The sequence below is a fragment of the Lagopus muta genome, chromosome 20 (assembly GCF_023343835.1).
Source record: "Lagopus muta isolate bLagMut1 chromosome 20, bLagMut1 primary, whole genome shotgun sequence".
In the NCBI taxonomy this organism is placed as follows: domain Eukaryota; kingdom Metazoa; phylum Chordata; class Aves; order Galliformes; family Phasianidae; genus Lagopus; species Lagopus muta.
The window spans coordinates 476,534-493,374 of NC_064452.1; the positions used below are offsets into that span (position 1 = coordinate 476,534).

The following is a 16,841-nucleotide window of genomic DNA, read 5'->3' on the forward strand; positions in this document are numbered from 1 at the left end:
AATCTGTCTGACCGAGCTTGTATCTGCCACGCAAAGGGGGCAGGGGCCAGGATGCAGCAGCATATGAAAGACCCATCCTTGGTGAGCACAGCCAGAGGCTGTTGTGCCTGTGTGTGTGTACGTGTGTGTGTGTGCACATATCATCAGTTATTTCTACTCTGTACATATGAATTCCAAATGAACTGTCTTGAGCTATATAACATTTCTCAGGTCATTTTTATGTTGACTAAGTACTCAGCTTTGCTAAAAACCAGTACAAAAAAGCCCCTAACCACTCCTCAGCATTCTTGTAAAATGTGGATTTCCAAGCCAAGAGATTCATTTCCCCTCACTCCTTGTCCCAATTTGTGCTAAGAAAAATGAAGCAGCCATATTTGTATCATTGAGATGACTAAAGCCTGTAATGTGAGTAAGTGGGGAATGTACAGCATTTTCTACATCAGGATCTAGAGCCATTGGATTCCTTTAACCATTTTTTCTACTTTTGGTTGGCAGTTTGGCAGGTCAGGGTTTTTTTTTTTGTTTGTTTTTGTTTTTGTAACATTCATGTTCTAATTGTCAAGATACAGAGATAAATATATATATATATAAATATATATAAATATATATATGATACTCACAGTTCCACCTCTGCTCTGCTTGCAGCTGAGTAACAGGATACTGTACCCAAAGAGTGAGGGCTGGGTCTTGATGTTCAAAGCGCACAAACTTCCATTCCAGCGGAAACCTAAGTGCCTGGGAGAGACTGGTAATGGCAGCATCCAAGGTCTGAGAGAGGGGCTAACAGTGGCCCTATTAACAGAGGGGAGAACAGGGGAGGAGAAGTCAGAAATGGGGACTTGATCTTATCTGAAATAACCGTAACTCAGAGCTCATCGCTGTAACCCCCATTGCCAAATGTAACTGAATTGGAATCACAAGTGTCACACAGCCTGAAATTGCTGGGCTTTGGGGTGGGGCAGCGGTCTCTCCCAGCACTGAAACCTGTGGCCATTATCTTGGTAACGAGTATCTTTGCACACTGGGCTTGAGATTGTCCCCAGGGGAGTTTCCATTGCTGGCAATGGATGTTGCTTTTAAATGAGTATGTCTGTATTTCCCCTTCTGCACCACGCACATCCCATCGTCACTCTCGATGCAGGCTCCCGGCAGCGCCGGTCACGCAGCAGGTCAGAGTTCACCTCTGCAGGCCCTGGGATGCCGACGGAGCAGAATGTCCTTTTTCCCCAACGGATCGAGCTGTAGAGCAACTTGTGGTTGCTAACGCACCCTGCACTGTGCTGGCAGAGGAGCCCAGGCTCTCATTCTGTCTGTCACAGCTAAGTACTCTGTGCTAATTTGCATCGCTTCTTTTACTGACCTTCTGGAGAAACAAGTGCTGTCACTGTGCTCTGTACCTCGGGTTCCTGTACAGCACGGCAGGTATTTGTGAGGGGAGCAAGGCGAGGTGGGCGCAGCGCTGAGGCATTAGGGGTGAAGCAGGAGGAGGCTTCTGCAAAAGAACTTGCTCCTATAGGAAAAATCTGAGTTCCATGGAAAGCAATCAATAAATGACTACAGTGCATCTTTCCTACAAGAATCTTCTTTCACTAGTGTGTTTTAGTCCATTAAAAGCTTTTGAAACTAATCTGAACGCTATCGGTTTCTTTGCCATCCCAGAGCTGGATAATGGCCTGCCTGCTGGCAGCAGCACGCGGTTGCAGCGCAGCCCTCTCCTGCAATGCATCACTTTTTTCTCCTGAGCCCCTTTTGTACCAATCAGGAGACGAAGGGAAAGAGGGAATTCTTCCCCATCCCACGCCTGGCAGCCACACGCGGCGATGTGCCTCGTGCTGCCTCTGGGCTGGCACATCTCTGCTCCTTGGGGCTCCCCCCCAGCGCTGCCCCCGCAGCCCTCAGCTTGCACAAAACGAAGCTGCAGAGCGCTGCGTTCGCTCTCCCCGCAGTGAGGTCAGCACTTCCTTGTGCTTCTGTCAGTGACAAAACGCGCCCACTGCCCTTCGTAGGCAGCACTCGAGCCAAGGAGAGCAGCGCAGCGGGAAAAGCACGCAGCGGCTGCAGCTCACCAGCAGGGCCGCCCCGCGCCGCCGCCTCAGCCGCGCTCACAGCGCTTTTCTGAACAACACCGGCAAGGAAAGTTGCAGGGGCCGCACGCTGAGCCCCATCGCTGCTGTGCGCCGGGCGGGAGCAGGAGCCCAGCCCTGCTCAGCATGAAAGCCAGCAGCGCTGCTGGCCACCCATGAAAGCAGCTTCCGAAGTCAGCGTCCATCCTCACAACACCTGACTGCGGCGCTCGGCAGCAGAGCCCTGGCACAGCGCTGCGCGCCCCCCGCCTGCAGCACCGCCTGGGCTGAAGCAGGGCAGCAGAGCAGGCGTGCAGCAGCAGCACTGGTTCAACATTCTAACTTCTGCATCCAAGGAAACGAAAACAGGTCTAGTTTTATATGCATTTAATAGTTTACCAATTGGTACAATAAGATTTTTTTAATATGCAGAAAACATGAATAAATTTTGTTTTACACAGTCTGAGAGCAACAAATCTTACTGTAAAACACAGAGCAGTATTATATACATTCCTTTACTATTTTTTGTTGTTGTTTTTTTTTTTTTTTTTTTTTTAAATCGTGTCAATATCTTTAGTTAACTCCTACAGTCTGGGAACTGTTTTCTCCAATTGCAACCTGTAACATCATCTTTATGGAAAAAAATCAGCGCTTGCCTTCAGGCCAATGTCAGGACCAGCTCCTAAGTGTCGCTAAGTTATCTTCAGGGTGAGTCTGGGGAAGCCTGAGCGCCAGGCAGGACAAAAAGCAGCTACTTACGTGACACAGTGAAAAGATAGAAAGGCCAGTTGAGCCCAGGTGTGACTCGGACATCCACCCCAACCTTCCCCACTCCTAACATCTTTATCCCTACCATTTTATGCACGCATTCTTTGCTAGAAGATTCTATTGACTTCTTTTTTTAAATGCACTGGACTTAACGTACAGTTGGACAGCAAATAACTCATTCTAAGTGCGTTTTCCCTTCACTCAACTTAGTATCTTTTCTTTATATTCAAATCATTAAAAGGATTATCAAGCCACCACTGTCTACAGAAAAGGAAAAAAAACGAACAAAGTCTCTTTTTCTTTTAAATAGCTTTCACGCGAGGCAAAAGCCATTTAAGAGTGCTAGTGTCAGGCAGCTCACGTAAAGACAGGGGAGCGCAGAGCAGCAGTGCTGACGGCAGGAGACGCGGTGCGACGGCAGCCACAGCTCCCCAGCACCACGCAGCCCAGCACAGCCCACTGAGCTCCGGCTGCCTCTGCTCGGTGCCCGGGCGCACCATTGGTCACACCACACACAAAAGCAGGACGGTTTTCTTAAGTCTTCTAAAGTGCAAGATGCGATAAAACATCACCTCCAGATCACGTCTGAACCACAATAAACGTTGCACTTTCGAGAACACATCTAAGACTTCCTGGGCACGTTACATGAGTGTGGCACTGGAATGTCTGTCTGTTAAGCCAAGCAGCAGTCTGTACGGACTGTGTGTAGCATGGTTTGGATGCAGGTGTTTTTTAAGCAATGCCAGAACAGAGTGACAAAGTAGCAGTACACCTCTTCAACCCCCAACAGTTTGCAAACCAGACCAGTAGCCTCGGCATATCACAGGAAAGGCACAGCATCAGGCAGCTGACAGAACACCGCAAACAGTGGAAAAGTTCAACACAGCGTAACACCACGGAGCAACACTGCAGAAGAGCCTCACAACCCCACCTCCTGCCTTGTGGGCTCGGGTTTTGTTTTTGTCTAAACAGGGCTTTCACTTTTGATCCGTTCAGGACCATCCCTGAGATTATTCACTGCTCATTAAAGGAGAAGGCTGCAAATTGCATTGCAGAAATACTCGCAGGGCGCTTCGCACAAGCAATTAAACGCTGCTTTATGTTCGTTAGTTCTTTCCTCCTGCAAACAGCCCTATGCTACAGCGAAAAACGCAGCAGGCAGTTTCCACTTAATAGGTACCTTTAGTTTCTCAGTCATGTTTATGAATTATGTACACAAGTGTGGTTTTCATACTTAAATCAAGTTTCTGGGCTCTTTCGGGAGCTGAACTGACCGACTCCTTCACCACTGCAGTGCGCTGAGGAACTTTAAGATGTGCTGCTGTGTACCTGAGTTCCTGAACAGCACACAGCAGCACATTCTTCCAGTCCGCGCAGCTAATGAAGATAAAAATGCTTTATCTCTGCATGCCTAATGCAGGAACACACACTGGGAAAGACAGAAGCCACTGGATTTGAGAGGATGGCCTGAACCTTACACTGGCTCCAAACCCCACACATCAGAGCCCCATTTCCTCACCGCTTCCAGGGGCAGCTCTGCACAGCAGCAAACTGGGCTCTGCCTGCACAACACAGGTCCTCCTGGGGCAACTGTAGGAAATCAACACCGCATCCCACACACCTCGGACCGATACTTTTAAAAGGGACAGTTTTAAAAGCCATGTATTAAACAACATGAGTAAAAAAGCACAACTTCACCTGTTAAAATGTCAGACCAGTGTTTCATCATAGCGGAAATTTTAAAGGGACGTTTTAAAAGACGTGGTTAGTTCAGTAAGTACGGGAGTTCTTAGTTCTCTCTAACGGAATTTGTCACTGAATGCTGATTAAAACATTAATTTGTATTTTCTGTCACTTCAACCAAAGTATGTAACTCCAGGGATATGCAAATTAAAAACTGACTCTACCCGACAAGGCAAAACACCAATGACCAAGCTGGGCTGCTTTTTGTAGATAGGATTTGGTTTCTAGTTGCTCACTTGACAGCATAATTCCCCCAGCCGGGCTCCGTTTTGCTGACAGCACTTCCAGTATCAATTTGTATCTGCCATTACAATCTGATGCTCAAGGTATTTAGTGCTTTCTTTAAAGCCTTTCAATGCCATACCCAGAGATATTTCTTCATACGCAAGCCACAGTAAGTTTTTATTTAAGCCACACTGCCTTGTCAAGGTGGATATTACCTCATATTCAAAAGGGTTCCCAAGGAGGCATTAAAGAAACCGAGAGCTTCGTATATCCCAACCTCCTGCCCGCCAACGTAAGGGAAGTGTACTTGGATACTGTCGTGTAATAGGAATTGCACATCTCTAACAAACAGTGAAAGCAAATAGCAAGTTGTACCACGGCAGTCATTGGGGAGATTCAGCTCTATTGGAAATCAGATCACTAAATGCTAGTGGGATGGACAACTCCTCCTGGAAGTTCAAACAGCAATAAAAAAAAACTGAAAAAAAAAACCACATTTAAACTTAGTTTAACAGCACAGTTTAACCACTGAATGACCAAATAAAAAATAAATACATTTATCACATCAGCTGCTACTAGGATTTGTTGTCTTATTTCAGGTTTACAGTTAGTCATATAAATATACCAACCCTTGCGCGATAGGAGGCCAAAACAAAGTGTATTCTGTTGATTTGGCAAATGTTTCATGACAAATGTTCCAAAGTTTAATTCATTTCCATTAATTACATATAAGGTTCAGAAGATTCTGACTTGCAGCCTTATTATCTAGTACTCTTAGAGAAGATTTATTAAGCACACTTAAGTGATGTTACATAGATACACATTTCTGAAAGAGCCCTACAAAACCTTTCCCAAATGAGGTCACCAATTCAGGCACCAACAGACAGCAGAAAGAAAAACAGGTATAATTATCCGACACAGAACGACACTGTCAACTATTCAGTTAAGTGCCCTATTTCAATCATCAAACTTCTGCCTTCTTAGGTCTGATGTGACCAATGCCAGCCCATGTTCTTAAACCTATGGTACTTCTAGACAACGTATGTAAATTTACAGTATACAATTTGGATTCACCATGCATGAATACTTTGTGTGTAACATTTAATAAGCTCAATCTACATCCAGAATAATTTACATGAAAGGACAATATTTATTTAAACAGAGCTCAATGGGTAACCATGGTATCTGAGTGCATCCAGAGGAGAAAGGGGTCAAATGTGAAATCAATCAACGGCACTCCCACACTTTTACTGTTTGATCTACACTTCCAGTAACCACATATGGTGCCGTCTTGTGGAAATCTGCGAGGAAAGAAAAGGTACATTAAGAACGAGTGGAACAGTTTCACTCTCACTGAATGCCATTACTTCTTCCCCAAAAGCAATACCAGCTCAAAGATTAAATCTCAAAGCTCTGCAAGTTTGTAATTCTGAAGGCAAATCCGCTGAGGGAGAGTATAAAAAAGTCTCTTTTCAGGTTTGTAGAAAGGGGGGAGCTAACAGCTGCCAATCTGGTAATGCCAGGAATTCAAGTCAAACACTTTCTCCTGGCTTTTACTTTTTCCCCCTTGCTCACAACCCTCCTCCTTTTGGCCAGCAATGTTTTTAACACAATGCTCCCCAAACCCCTGCACACTCAGCAGTGAAAGTCCAGAACACTCTGGCAGTTAGCATCTTTATCTCATACACAACAGTGGCAACAAAATTCCAGAACACCTGAAATTCTTATCTATCGCTATTTGATTAAAATACAGCACAAAACATCATAGGAATCCCAGAACGTGGATGCCCAGCTTGGTCCTCAGCTGGTAAAGATGCAGAAGAAGTTCTGTATTTTGCATCTAGTGCTGGGGAACAATACATACCCAAAGAGGTAACAAAGTGTTCGTGCGCATTGAGGGTTTTCATGCATCGTTTGTTCTTGAAGTCCCAGACACGTAGAGTCTTGTCATCAGCACAGCTCAAAATAAACTTTCCCCCAGAATGGAACAGAACGCCACGTACCCAGTTATCATGGCCCACCTTATGCACAAGGAGACATCAGTGAGCAGATGCATGTTTAAGGTCAAACAGACTACAGTTTATACTATGGCAAGCCGAGTAACTCTGTGCCCTTCGCCTGCAGTGACAGCATTTAGCATTCCAAAACTACTGGAATTCAACGTTTATCTTCAGTTTCTATTATTACATGTTTATCAACACTACCAACGATGCGAGTTCCTATCCTTGAAGGCAAGCAAACAGGAGTTCCCATGTGATCTGCACTGATTCTCTTCCTCACCCCCTGCAATAACGGCCAGTTCAGTCTGAGCACAGGCTGGAAAGCAGCAGCCTGCAGGACAACCACACTGAAACAGCAACATTTGACTGACGACAATATTCAGCTGATTACCAGCAATCCCACGGGAAAGGCAAGTTCCTTTCCAAGAAGTACACCACAGTACTCCTGCATTCATACTACATATTTTGAGATTTACTGTTTCTTAGCAACAAAAGCTGTAATACAGAAGCCATTAAAACTGTATTTCCAGCGCACATCTCATTTCAACAGCTCTAACTGCTGTTCAAAACAAACACGCAGACAGCTCACCCCATGAAAGCTGGCATTACACATGCAGCTATCACCAAGGAAAAACACCACCAAACTTACAAGTGTCATAAGGCACATGCCAGTGCTGATGTCCCACATCTTTATGGTCTTGTCTCTGGATCCAGACAGCAGAAAAGGCCCAGGTTTACCACTCTTCTTAGTCTACAGAAAATTATGTATTCATTATGGCACATAAGGGGGAAGGAAGGGAAGAAAGCAGATCTTAAGTGCTGCTATTACTTAGAAAAATTAGATAGTATGATAATTAACAGCATATAGACACACAATACCAAAGCTGGGATTCACAGCCATTCTGTTACTAGTAGTAAGAGGAAAAAAAAAAAAAAAAAGGAATTTAAGCTATTTAAACAGATTGTTTATGTCCTGCTGATATACCAAGACAAATGAAATACTCTGAATCCAAGCTTTCCACCTGCAAGACATCTAATTCAAATATACCAGTAGATACAGTCCAACTAGAGTCACACATCTCAGAACAAAAGCATATGAAGTTCAGACATACCTTTGTGTTGTCATCCTTTACATAAAGTAATGAAGTAAGTCCCACCGTTTCGGTAAGTCCCTACTCTGAAATTACCTCCATTTGTAACCGTGCCAAGTAGGAACCCGAGACTCAGTTCCCAGAACCTGAAATCGTTCAGCTGTGACGTGAACTTTAACTTGCTCCTTGCCCAAAGCCAAGTCCTACAGTGTGATGTATGCAGCCATCAGACCAGCAGAGGGCAGGAGACACAGCGCGTCACGTAATGTCCACTGCTCCAGGAAGTAAACTTTTGGAATTTACATTTCACTGTTTTTAATAGAAAGACTGTAAGGAATTTTTAAGGATGCAAGCAAAATTTGACTGAAATAATCTGTTCAGTCCATGAGTAGACAAGTTCCTGCCTCTTTGTTATGGTTTTCTTAAGCTTGACATTACTTTCTTCTACACTGTCAGCCTCAAAAGGAGATCTGTGCGAACCTTTGGTTCTTCAGGATTTGGTAACCAAGCCAAAGAACATATATCCATGGCCAAACACGTGGAGACTTTTAAGAACGCTTCCTCATATCACTTTGTACACAGGAGACTGAGGTCAAAGCTTAATTTAATTGCAACAGCAGTTTGAATTACACCCAAGGTAGCTTCATTTCTGCATTTTTAACTTGCTATTCCCCTCCCCACACCTTGCCTTGCCAGGTAACACGAACATTACGAGGATTAGCTGAGCTGCCTTTCACACTGCTTCATGGAAGTATATAGTGCAATTCAATCCGTCAACATGGTCAGAAACAGAGCCTCTCTCTACATGTCCCTTTCATTAGTGCATAGGCAGGGCCCTACTGTTAAAACACAAGAGCACAGTGCCTACAAAGCCAAGCTGGGTTTAATGGTGCAACACATATAAGCAGCAACCACCAGCACTCAAAACACCCACTATGCCGGCCAAAGGCTTTGAGAACAAAACTTACAAGTTGTGTATTTATTATCACTGGAAACATTACCTCTGATCCTGTAGCTTCTGATATGGTGGAGTACGAGCTCTCGGGAGCCCAGGAAATGCATTCTACCACATGCTCATGTTCTCGGAGCTCAGCTTTGCATTCCTTTGTTGCTACCACCCAAACACGCACCGTCTGGTCATTAGAACAACTGGCAATTAAGGTGCCATCCTGGTTAGGCCGCACCATGCGCACCCATTCTCTGTGACCCGTGAAAGTCTTCACACAGTAACTATTCAAAACAGAGCAATACAGAACGATATATAAGCACTGAATAAAGCCACCACACACGCCTTGGATGCTTAAGAACACTCGATCCCCTCTCAGAAGTTAAGCTTTAGCAGGCCTATCAGTCCTGGCTGATGTACAAGGCCGTAAAGCAGTTCATGGGGAGGAAGCTCATATGAAAAAAACAAAAAACAGTTAAGAGCCAGCAAATACTTTTTAAGGGAGAAAATGGGAGGCTGCTGACATTCCAACCTGTGCTAAATAGGTATTTTAAGAACACACAGATTTCACAAATCATTCAGATGGCCTTTACACTCAACCTGGAGTAAACGGATGGATCAGAGAGACTACTGAATGATGAAACAGACAAAAAAAATCTTCCCGTGTCAAGAAAGACAGCAGATTTCTGCTTCCATTTGTCACAATCCCTTCAAATTTGTTATTAGTCACTAAATTCCTACCTGGTCTTGAGTTACACTGTTTTATATATATGCATATATATGTGTGTATATACACACACACACACACACACCCCATAGCTCCCAGAAAGGTAAAATCAGATACTTTTAGTGGGTGGCTACTAAAACCCTGCACTTACTGACTTAATGCAGGACCCTTCCATTGACACCTGTGTCAAGGTGCATGTGGTACACTTCCTATTACACGTATTTTTCTGCAGGTTTTCTTTAGGCAGTTATGTTCACCCAGAACTGCACTCACCCTGTCTGGACTTCCCACATTTTGATAGTTCTATCCCTCGAGGCAGAAACTATATGATCTCCATTGGGCATGATGGCTACCGAAGAAACATTATGATCATGGCCTGAAAAGAAAAGCAAGCTTTTATTAAGTGCTACTGCAACACTGTAATATTGCACACAGGACCTGCTATTCATTCATTTTGGTCAAGAAGCTACAGCAGAAGCCTTTAGCGCGCTTCATGGAATAACCACAGAACAAAAGCCTGAAGTTTTACAGAAGTCATTGATATTTTCAGAAACCATGCAGTCCAGCCATTGAGCAGCTTCTAGGATTGTCTCAAAAAACATCTTTCAGGTGTTTTAAAAACAGACCATCAGCACTGCAAGCACTGCTTTGTAACAGTTGCCAAACCCAGCAGCTACTATGACTGCATTTGAAATTACCAGATAAGTCTGAATACAGTGTTATGATGCACCACTCAGATGATGTTTCAAAGGAAAATAGGTCTTTTTCTTTGGTGTGTGTGTTTATTGTTACAAAAATTCTCAAACATTATTACTGCTCATCACTTCTACAAGATGATATTGAAGTAAGATAAGCAGAAATGTTCTTATACTAAGACCATAGAACAAGTTGCTGTCAATAACTGAATCCATGTGGTGGTTGTTTTACTTCCCATTTCTTCCCATATGGCTTTTGATTCTAATGCAATGGGTAACTCATTTGACTCCAGACAAGTCCAAAGCAAGACTGCACAGTATACAGAGAACACTTTCCATCCTGTTTCCTTCCTGAGTCAGCACATTCTGGAAACAGGGGTGCAGATGAAGACAGCTCTCTAGTGATTTGACTGTAAAGTTTTTGTTATCTAGTAAGCATTTAATTTTCAGCGCTCAGCTCCTCTTATTTGCCATTTCATTTCAGTATCATTATGGGGTGCTTCCCCACAGCGCTGTGCATAGCAGATCTGAGAGGCTGTTTCATTCCACAGACACTGAACGTATACTCCATTTTACAGAACACTTTAAGCATTAAGAATATCCCCTTTCTTTTAAGTAAAAGTCTGGTTTATTTCCCTTTCCACATCTGCAGTTTTTCCTCATTCATAAAAGCCAAAACACCCAAAAAAAACCCAAAAAACCAACAACCCACCTCTATTTTACAGACTGTAATTTCCTTTAAACCTTACCATGCATAGTTCTGATGCACTCAAAGCCCTGGAAATCCCATAGCTTAATGGTCATATCAGCAGAACAGGAGGCCAACAGTTTGCCAGTGTGGTCAAAAGAAATATCTTGCACAGAGTCTGTATGCCCCTTAAGGGTTCGTTCGAAGTCTCCTGTCTCATAATCCCACACCTAACAAGCAAACAAAAAATCCATTAACAGCAATATATTATTACTCCCCGTATTCTCCAGCCTTACATTTGCACTCTGCAAACCAGTCTGGCACCTTATTCAATAATTAAACAAGCAAGAAACAAAGACAGACAGACCTAAAAAAGCCTAGTAGCGTTGTAAAAAAAAAAAAACACTGTGTTAATATGATCGTTACCTATATATCCTACACATCTTTCTCTATTGTTTCCTCAGCGCTGGTACACAGCCTGTTTTCAGTTAGTGGGAGAAGCACCTCCAACAACTCCCCCTGCTCCTTTCTCGTGGTTTCAGAAGCTAGTCACTGCTTCAGAACCAAACAGCAAACACTTGGTCTACTGCAGGGCAACAGCCAGAATATCTCAGTTTAGGGATGAGACCCCAGATCACGAGTCTGACACACACATATTAGCAAGATCACAGAATTTGGAAAAGCTTAAACAACCGTCAGCAGTTAAGTGCAAGATAGCATGAAGTCCCATTCCCTCCTCCTAATTAAGTTAGTCTTCCACCATCTAACCACAAACAAAAGCCTTTGAAACAAAACAGACTTTCTACAGACTGTATTGCGGGTCTCCAAACACAAAATTAGGCATTTCTAATTATATCCTGAATAAAACAAAAATGTCCACCATCAACAGTGAAAGAATCCATCATCCCCAGCAGATTTCAATCTCTGGGAATGGAACAGTGAGATCATGCTCTGCAGCTAGATTTCAATAGTACAGATTCATTCACAGTATCCATAAGAGTAAAGAAACAACCAAACCAGTCAGGCTCCCCTGAACCATCCAACAAGCACAGAGCTGTCTCTGCAGCAGAGGACCCAGTCTGCTTGAAGAAAAAGAAGAGAAGACTACGCTTCCTATCTGCCACAGAAACAATGGTATAAGGTTTCTCCTTAACTGTGTCTGATTGCCACTTCCTAAACCTTCTCCAGCAGGTAGCCACTGTCAGAACAACTCACATTTCTAAGCATATTATTTTCTATACTTTTCAACCTTTATCAGGACAACATTTTCCCAAACAGTTTTCAAAGCAGCACAGATGGCAATTTCTCTTAAACAGTGACATTGAGAGAGCAACAAAATGCACAATTACATCTTTACTTGGTGCTAAAATGAGAAATCACTTGCCTACGACAATAAATCTGTTCTTGTCATTGTACACTGCAAAGAAGGTGCATGAAGATCATTTAGAATTACTGAAAGTCTCTCCTAAAACTCACAGCAACTTCACGGGACATGCATGTGCCACTTAAAATAAAAGGAAAGAACCGTTCTTCAGTTAAGGATACAGCTGCACAACCACTCTACCTAAGCCTTAGACGACTTGAGGAAACCATCCTCCTCCCTCTCATCTCTGCACTGGCCCTCTATGCCACTTTCTCTTATTGAGCAGTCAAAACACATTCCTCCCACCGTTCATTGTTCCAGTCCCTAACCCACAGTAGCTCAAGTATTTCTTTTCAAGAGCAGTAAAACGTGTGCAGATAGCAACTGAACCAGCATAAAACCAAAATTCATATATTACAGCAGGAATCATATTTGAAATAACTGTCCCTAACGAAGCTAAAGCAGAATCCGAAGCAATCATCAGTACAACACACATTCACCATGGAACGCTGGTGCTACATACTGATCTGCTTCGCTTAATGTTCTCCAGCAAGCACATACCTTTATTGTGGCATCCTCTGAAGCAGAAACCATTACACTGAAAACCGGATGGAAAATTACTCGAGTGACAGGACTCCTGTGTCCACTCAAAGCATACTTCTCTGGAGGACGAGGGATCCACTCCTTAGGGTCTCGTTTCTGACCAAGAGGTCCACCTGATGTAAATTCTTCTTTAGCTTCATTCAGCTTCGATTCTAATTCCATTACCTAAGTTTATGGATTTTAAAGAGACCATTTACAAATAGCCTTACCCAGACATAAGCCATCTGTAGTCATTAGTACCCCAAACACTAACAGGCTTCCAAACTCACAATTTAGCCCAGACTGCACACATCCAAAACAGCTAACAACAAGCTATGGAGTTGATATTTCTGAATTAAAAAAAAAAAATTCACACCTAAGTTAAGCCCTTATTCTCCTCCAACTTCCCAAACACCTTTGGCAAGAAAATAAAGTTCCATCAAAACATATCACCTAAACACTGTGCAAAGATGTACAAGCAACTTACTCAAAAGCGATAGGGCTTTTGTGTGTGTTTCTTGCTTACTTGGCACTCCTGATGAACTACTGAAGGAATTTTTGTTAACAAAAACGTATCCTACTACTGCAATTTGCTTTTTTGTATCCCTGAGATGGTGTGCCTGTTAACTAAGCAGAGAAACTGAACATGTGATACAATCTTACATATACTGACCTCTATAATAGATACGCCATTACTGTTGTTACACTTTGATTTTTAAGGCTTTTAATGCCCTCCAGACCCACTGAAGCATTTCTAAAGAGTTCTGTACCATCCATTCGCGGAAGAATCACATGCTGTAGTGCACTGCAGTTAATGGTTTCTCCCCTTTAACTTAATGGCCAAAGACATCAGCAGCAAGCGTTGCTTCTAACCAAGTTAAGCCTTCTGGAGACAGTTATTCAGTCTTTCCATTCACAGACTGCCTTAGGGCACATCTTTCCTTTTCCGCCTCAAATTGTACATACAACCCATAAACTGAAGTAAACAGATGTTCTTAAAGAAATTGAGAGGACGTTACTGCTAGCACTAAGATGGACAAAGACTTGCTACAACACGGACATCGCTACTTTCCCCTGCTCAAGTCATGCAAATTAATCTTTTCCCTCCTGAGAAGGAAAAAAAAATGTAACATTCTGTTCCCTGATGGATGTTGACTCTTGTTACAACTTTTGATACAAGTAAATCTATCAGATCTCTACCTACCTTCTTTTGTAATCTTATAACTGATGTCCATTTCTTCTCCAGAAGTCCGGCATACTTCTTATCTAACTCTTCATTCTGGGTGGGAGTGTTTACAGAAATCATAAGTTATATGTCTAAAGCCTCTACAAGTAACACAAACAGCTCATTTCACAGAAAAATCAAACGGAAGACTATGATCAGTTGCACTAACAAAAGGGAGCAACTGTACTTCAATACTTCAACCCAACTATCTCCAGAGAAGCAAGATACAGTGAAATACAAGCCTCTAGTAAATGACGAGTTTAAAAATTAAATTGTAGGAAATGGCTGGTCCAGGTCACCAGCATCTCTCTACCCTGACAAGAACTGCTTAACAGGAACTGGTCAGAGCCGCTACCCGTTCAGCCTCGCCCTCCTACTACATCATTAACCAACCAGCGTGCACACAGCAGTCACAGGAATGGTTTAACTACAGACCCAAAGGCACTCACAAAACAGACAAGGTCTCTTCCACCTTCAACAAAGTACAAACCCTCTCACTCAAAGCAAGGTCAGCTGGAACTGCTCAGGACACGTCCACTCACTTACTGAATACTTCCAGGGAATGACTCCACAACATCTGAGCCTGTTCCACTGGTCAGTCAAAAGGTTTTGTTTTTAAAGTTTCACACTAAATTCAAGTGGAATTGCTATGTTTCAATTTCTGCCCACTGGCTCTTGTTCTGTCATCGAGCAGAGCCTACTTCTGTTTTCTTTACACCCTCTTATCAGGTATTTACAAACAACATAGGATATCCCTTGAGTCTCCTCTTCTCTAGGCTAAACAGCCCCAGCTCTTACAGCCAGTATCTTCCTTGTCTATTACTGGACTCACTTCAGTAACTCCATGTCTTTTTTTTTTTTTTTTTTTTTTTTTAAATACACTCTTTATCATCTTCCTTACACCTTCACATTGCCTTTCATTAACTTTGCTTTCCAGCAGCTTTCATCTTGAAAGATCTAGGCCCTCCCAGAATCACTGTACAAACCAGTGGTAGCTAGAGAGAAAATAAGATTAAGTCTATGCCTCAGTCATGAGTAGAAGATAGGGAGTTTTACTCAAAACTCTTTAAGCCATCTGATAATTTTAAATGTATTGTAAGACAATAAGCTATGCAGGTGTACCACCGCCAGTACTAACTGCATGTGCTAAAAGGTAGACAACAGGCATACATGTTCACAACAAATGCAAATACTACAAAATTATGAGCTCTTTACTTAAAATATACCATAGAATTTTGTTTGAACTCACCACATCTAACTCAGCTTCCTTTTTAAAAACCGAATATGCCTCTTCATAGCCATTAGAGCGAAGGTAATCTGCTATTGCTCGATTTCTGAAAAACACAGAACCAAAAGCACAATGTTAGCCTGTTAGTTCTGAGTAAGAGTACAGGGATTGGCTCAGGGCTTTTTGTTGAATTGTACCACCTCGTATCAACACCCAGGATGATCAGGCTTGTTACAAGCCCAGGCAAACTCTAAGAATACATTTGGTAAGCATTTTGTATCAAGCCACAAATAGCAACATGCTCACTTCTTAGAATACATGCTCCTTATTTTAGATTTGAGAAAGTAAAAGATTATTTTTTTCGTTACCAAACATTGGAGTAGCATGAATATTTCTCAATCTGTACGGCACAAACAGATTGATAAATATATTCATGCTACTCCAATGTACTCCAACTAACGGGAGACACAGAAAATGATGACATGCACATGTTAGATTGGCGCTTCATCTCTGAAAGAAGACTACATTGAGAAGAACAGCCTGAATTCTACACTTCAGTGGAACTTGAACGCTCTGCTCAAGAGAACAAGCCTCAGCTTTGTTTTTCAGTTAGATTACAGGGAAGGATACTCCATGTGACCAAAACATACAGTGCTTCCAGTTTTACATTTTTGTTCAAAACACTCTTCACTGCGACAAAAGATTATTACTGAACTAATCTGTCTTGGACCTTTCCTTCGAGATAACACGCATTTGGTTTAGGCCTCCTCATGGCATGGAAGAACAGTTTCAGTACTGCTTGCTGGAGTCTTAGAGCAGTCATCATCTTCCAGTTTGTTTTTTAACGATAAGACTGAAGGAAAGGCTGCAGGCATTGAGCAGACGGCCGAGGTCCCATCCACCCTCAGCTGTTCTGTGTGTGGGTACATACATGTGCACAGTGAGCACACGCAGTGACTACAGGATTTACATAAACCAACACACAAACTTCCTAAATACAAAAATCAGGATGTCATCTATGTAAGGCATTCAATAAAAAAATAAACCTCTTTGGTAGCTAAAGTAAAAGCAATAATGGCAGTGCTTCTACAGGAATAAAAAGGCTACTTTTAATTCCAAATCAAGATGTATTCCATTCAATACAACTATGCCATCTGCTTCTGAATTACAGACAGCAATATCAAGCTACGGTGAAAGAGACAGGCCAAGTCCTCAGTGACTGAAATGCAAGCATCCCTTCACAACCCCACCACAGCTCAGCCCTTCAGATAATGACTTGTCACCTGCACTTTATTAACAGTGTGGGACATGCACAGGCTCTGTCAGACATCTCAAAATAGGTATTTTACATCTATGTTGAAGCACATAGCAAAGACCATCTGGAAAAGTAGAACATTGTTAAATATTTGGTACACATGGTGGTCAATGCTGCATTCCAACTGATCTTTCTTCTGAGAAGAATTGCTTTTCACTGGAAAGTTCTTTCCGTAGCTTTAA

General features: G+C 42.7%; 1 protein-coding gene across 5 annotated transcripts in view; it reads right to left on the minus strand.

Moving 5' to 3' along the window:
- Positions 1–508: 508 nt before the first annotated feature.
- Positions 509–16,841, minus strand: part of PAFAH1B1 (platelet activating factor acetylhydrolase 1b regulatory subunit 1) — a 30,947-nt gene continuing 14,614 nt past the window's right edge. For all 5 annotated transcript variants that reach the window (XM_048967037.1, XM_048967038.1, XM_048967040.1 and 2 more), the window contains exons 3-11: positions 15,366–15,450; positions 14,096–14,170; positions 12,871–13,077; positions 11,008–11,176; positions 9,837–9,939; positions 8,892–9,120; positions 7,449–7,550; positions 6,664–6,820; positions 509–6,100 (exon numbers count right to left, since the gene is read on the minus strand). In XM_048967037.1, coding sequence (XP_048822994.1) covers positions 6,027–6,100; positions 6,664–6,820; positions 7,449–7,550; positions 8,892–9,120; positions 9,837–9,939; positions 11,008–11,176; positions 12,871–13,077; positions 14,096–14,170; positions 15,366–15,450 — 1,201 coding nt within the window. In that variant the 3' untranslated portion in view covers positions 509–6,026. The remainder of the gene's footprint in view (positions 6,101–6,663; positions 6,821–7,448; positions 7,551–8,891; positions 9,121–9,836; positions 9,940–11,007; positions 11,177–12,870; positions 13,078–14,095; positions 14,171–15,365; positions 15,451–16,841) is intronic.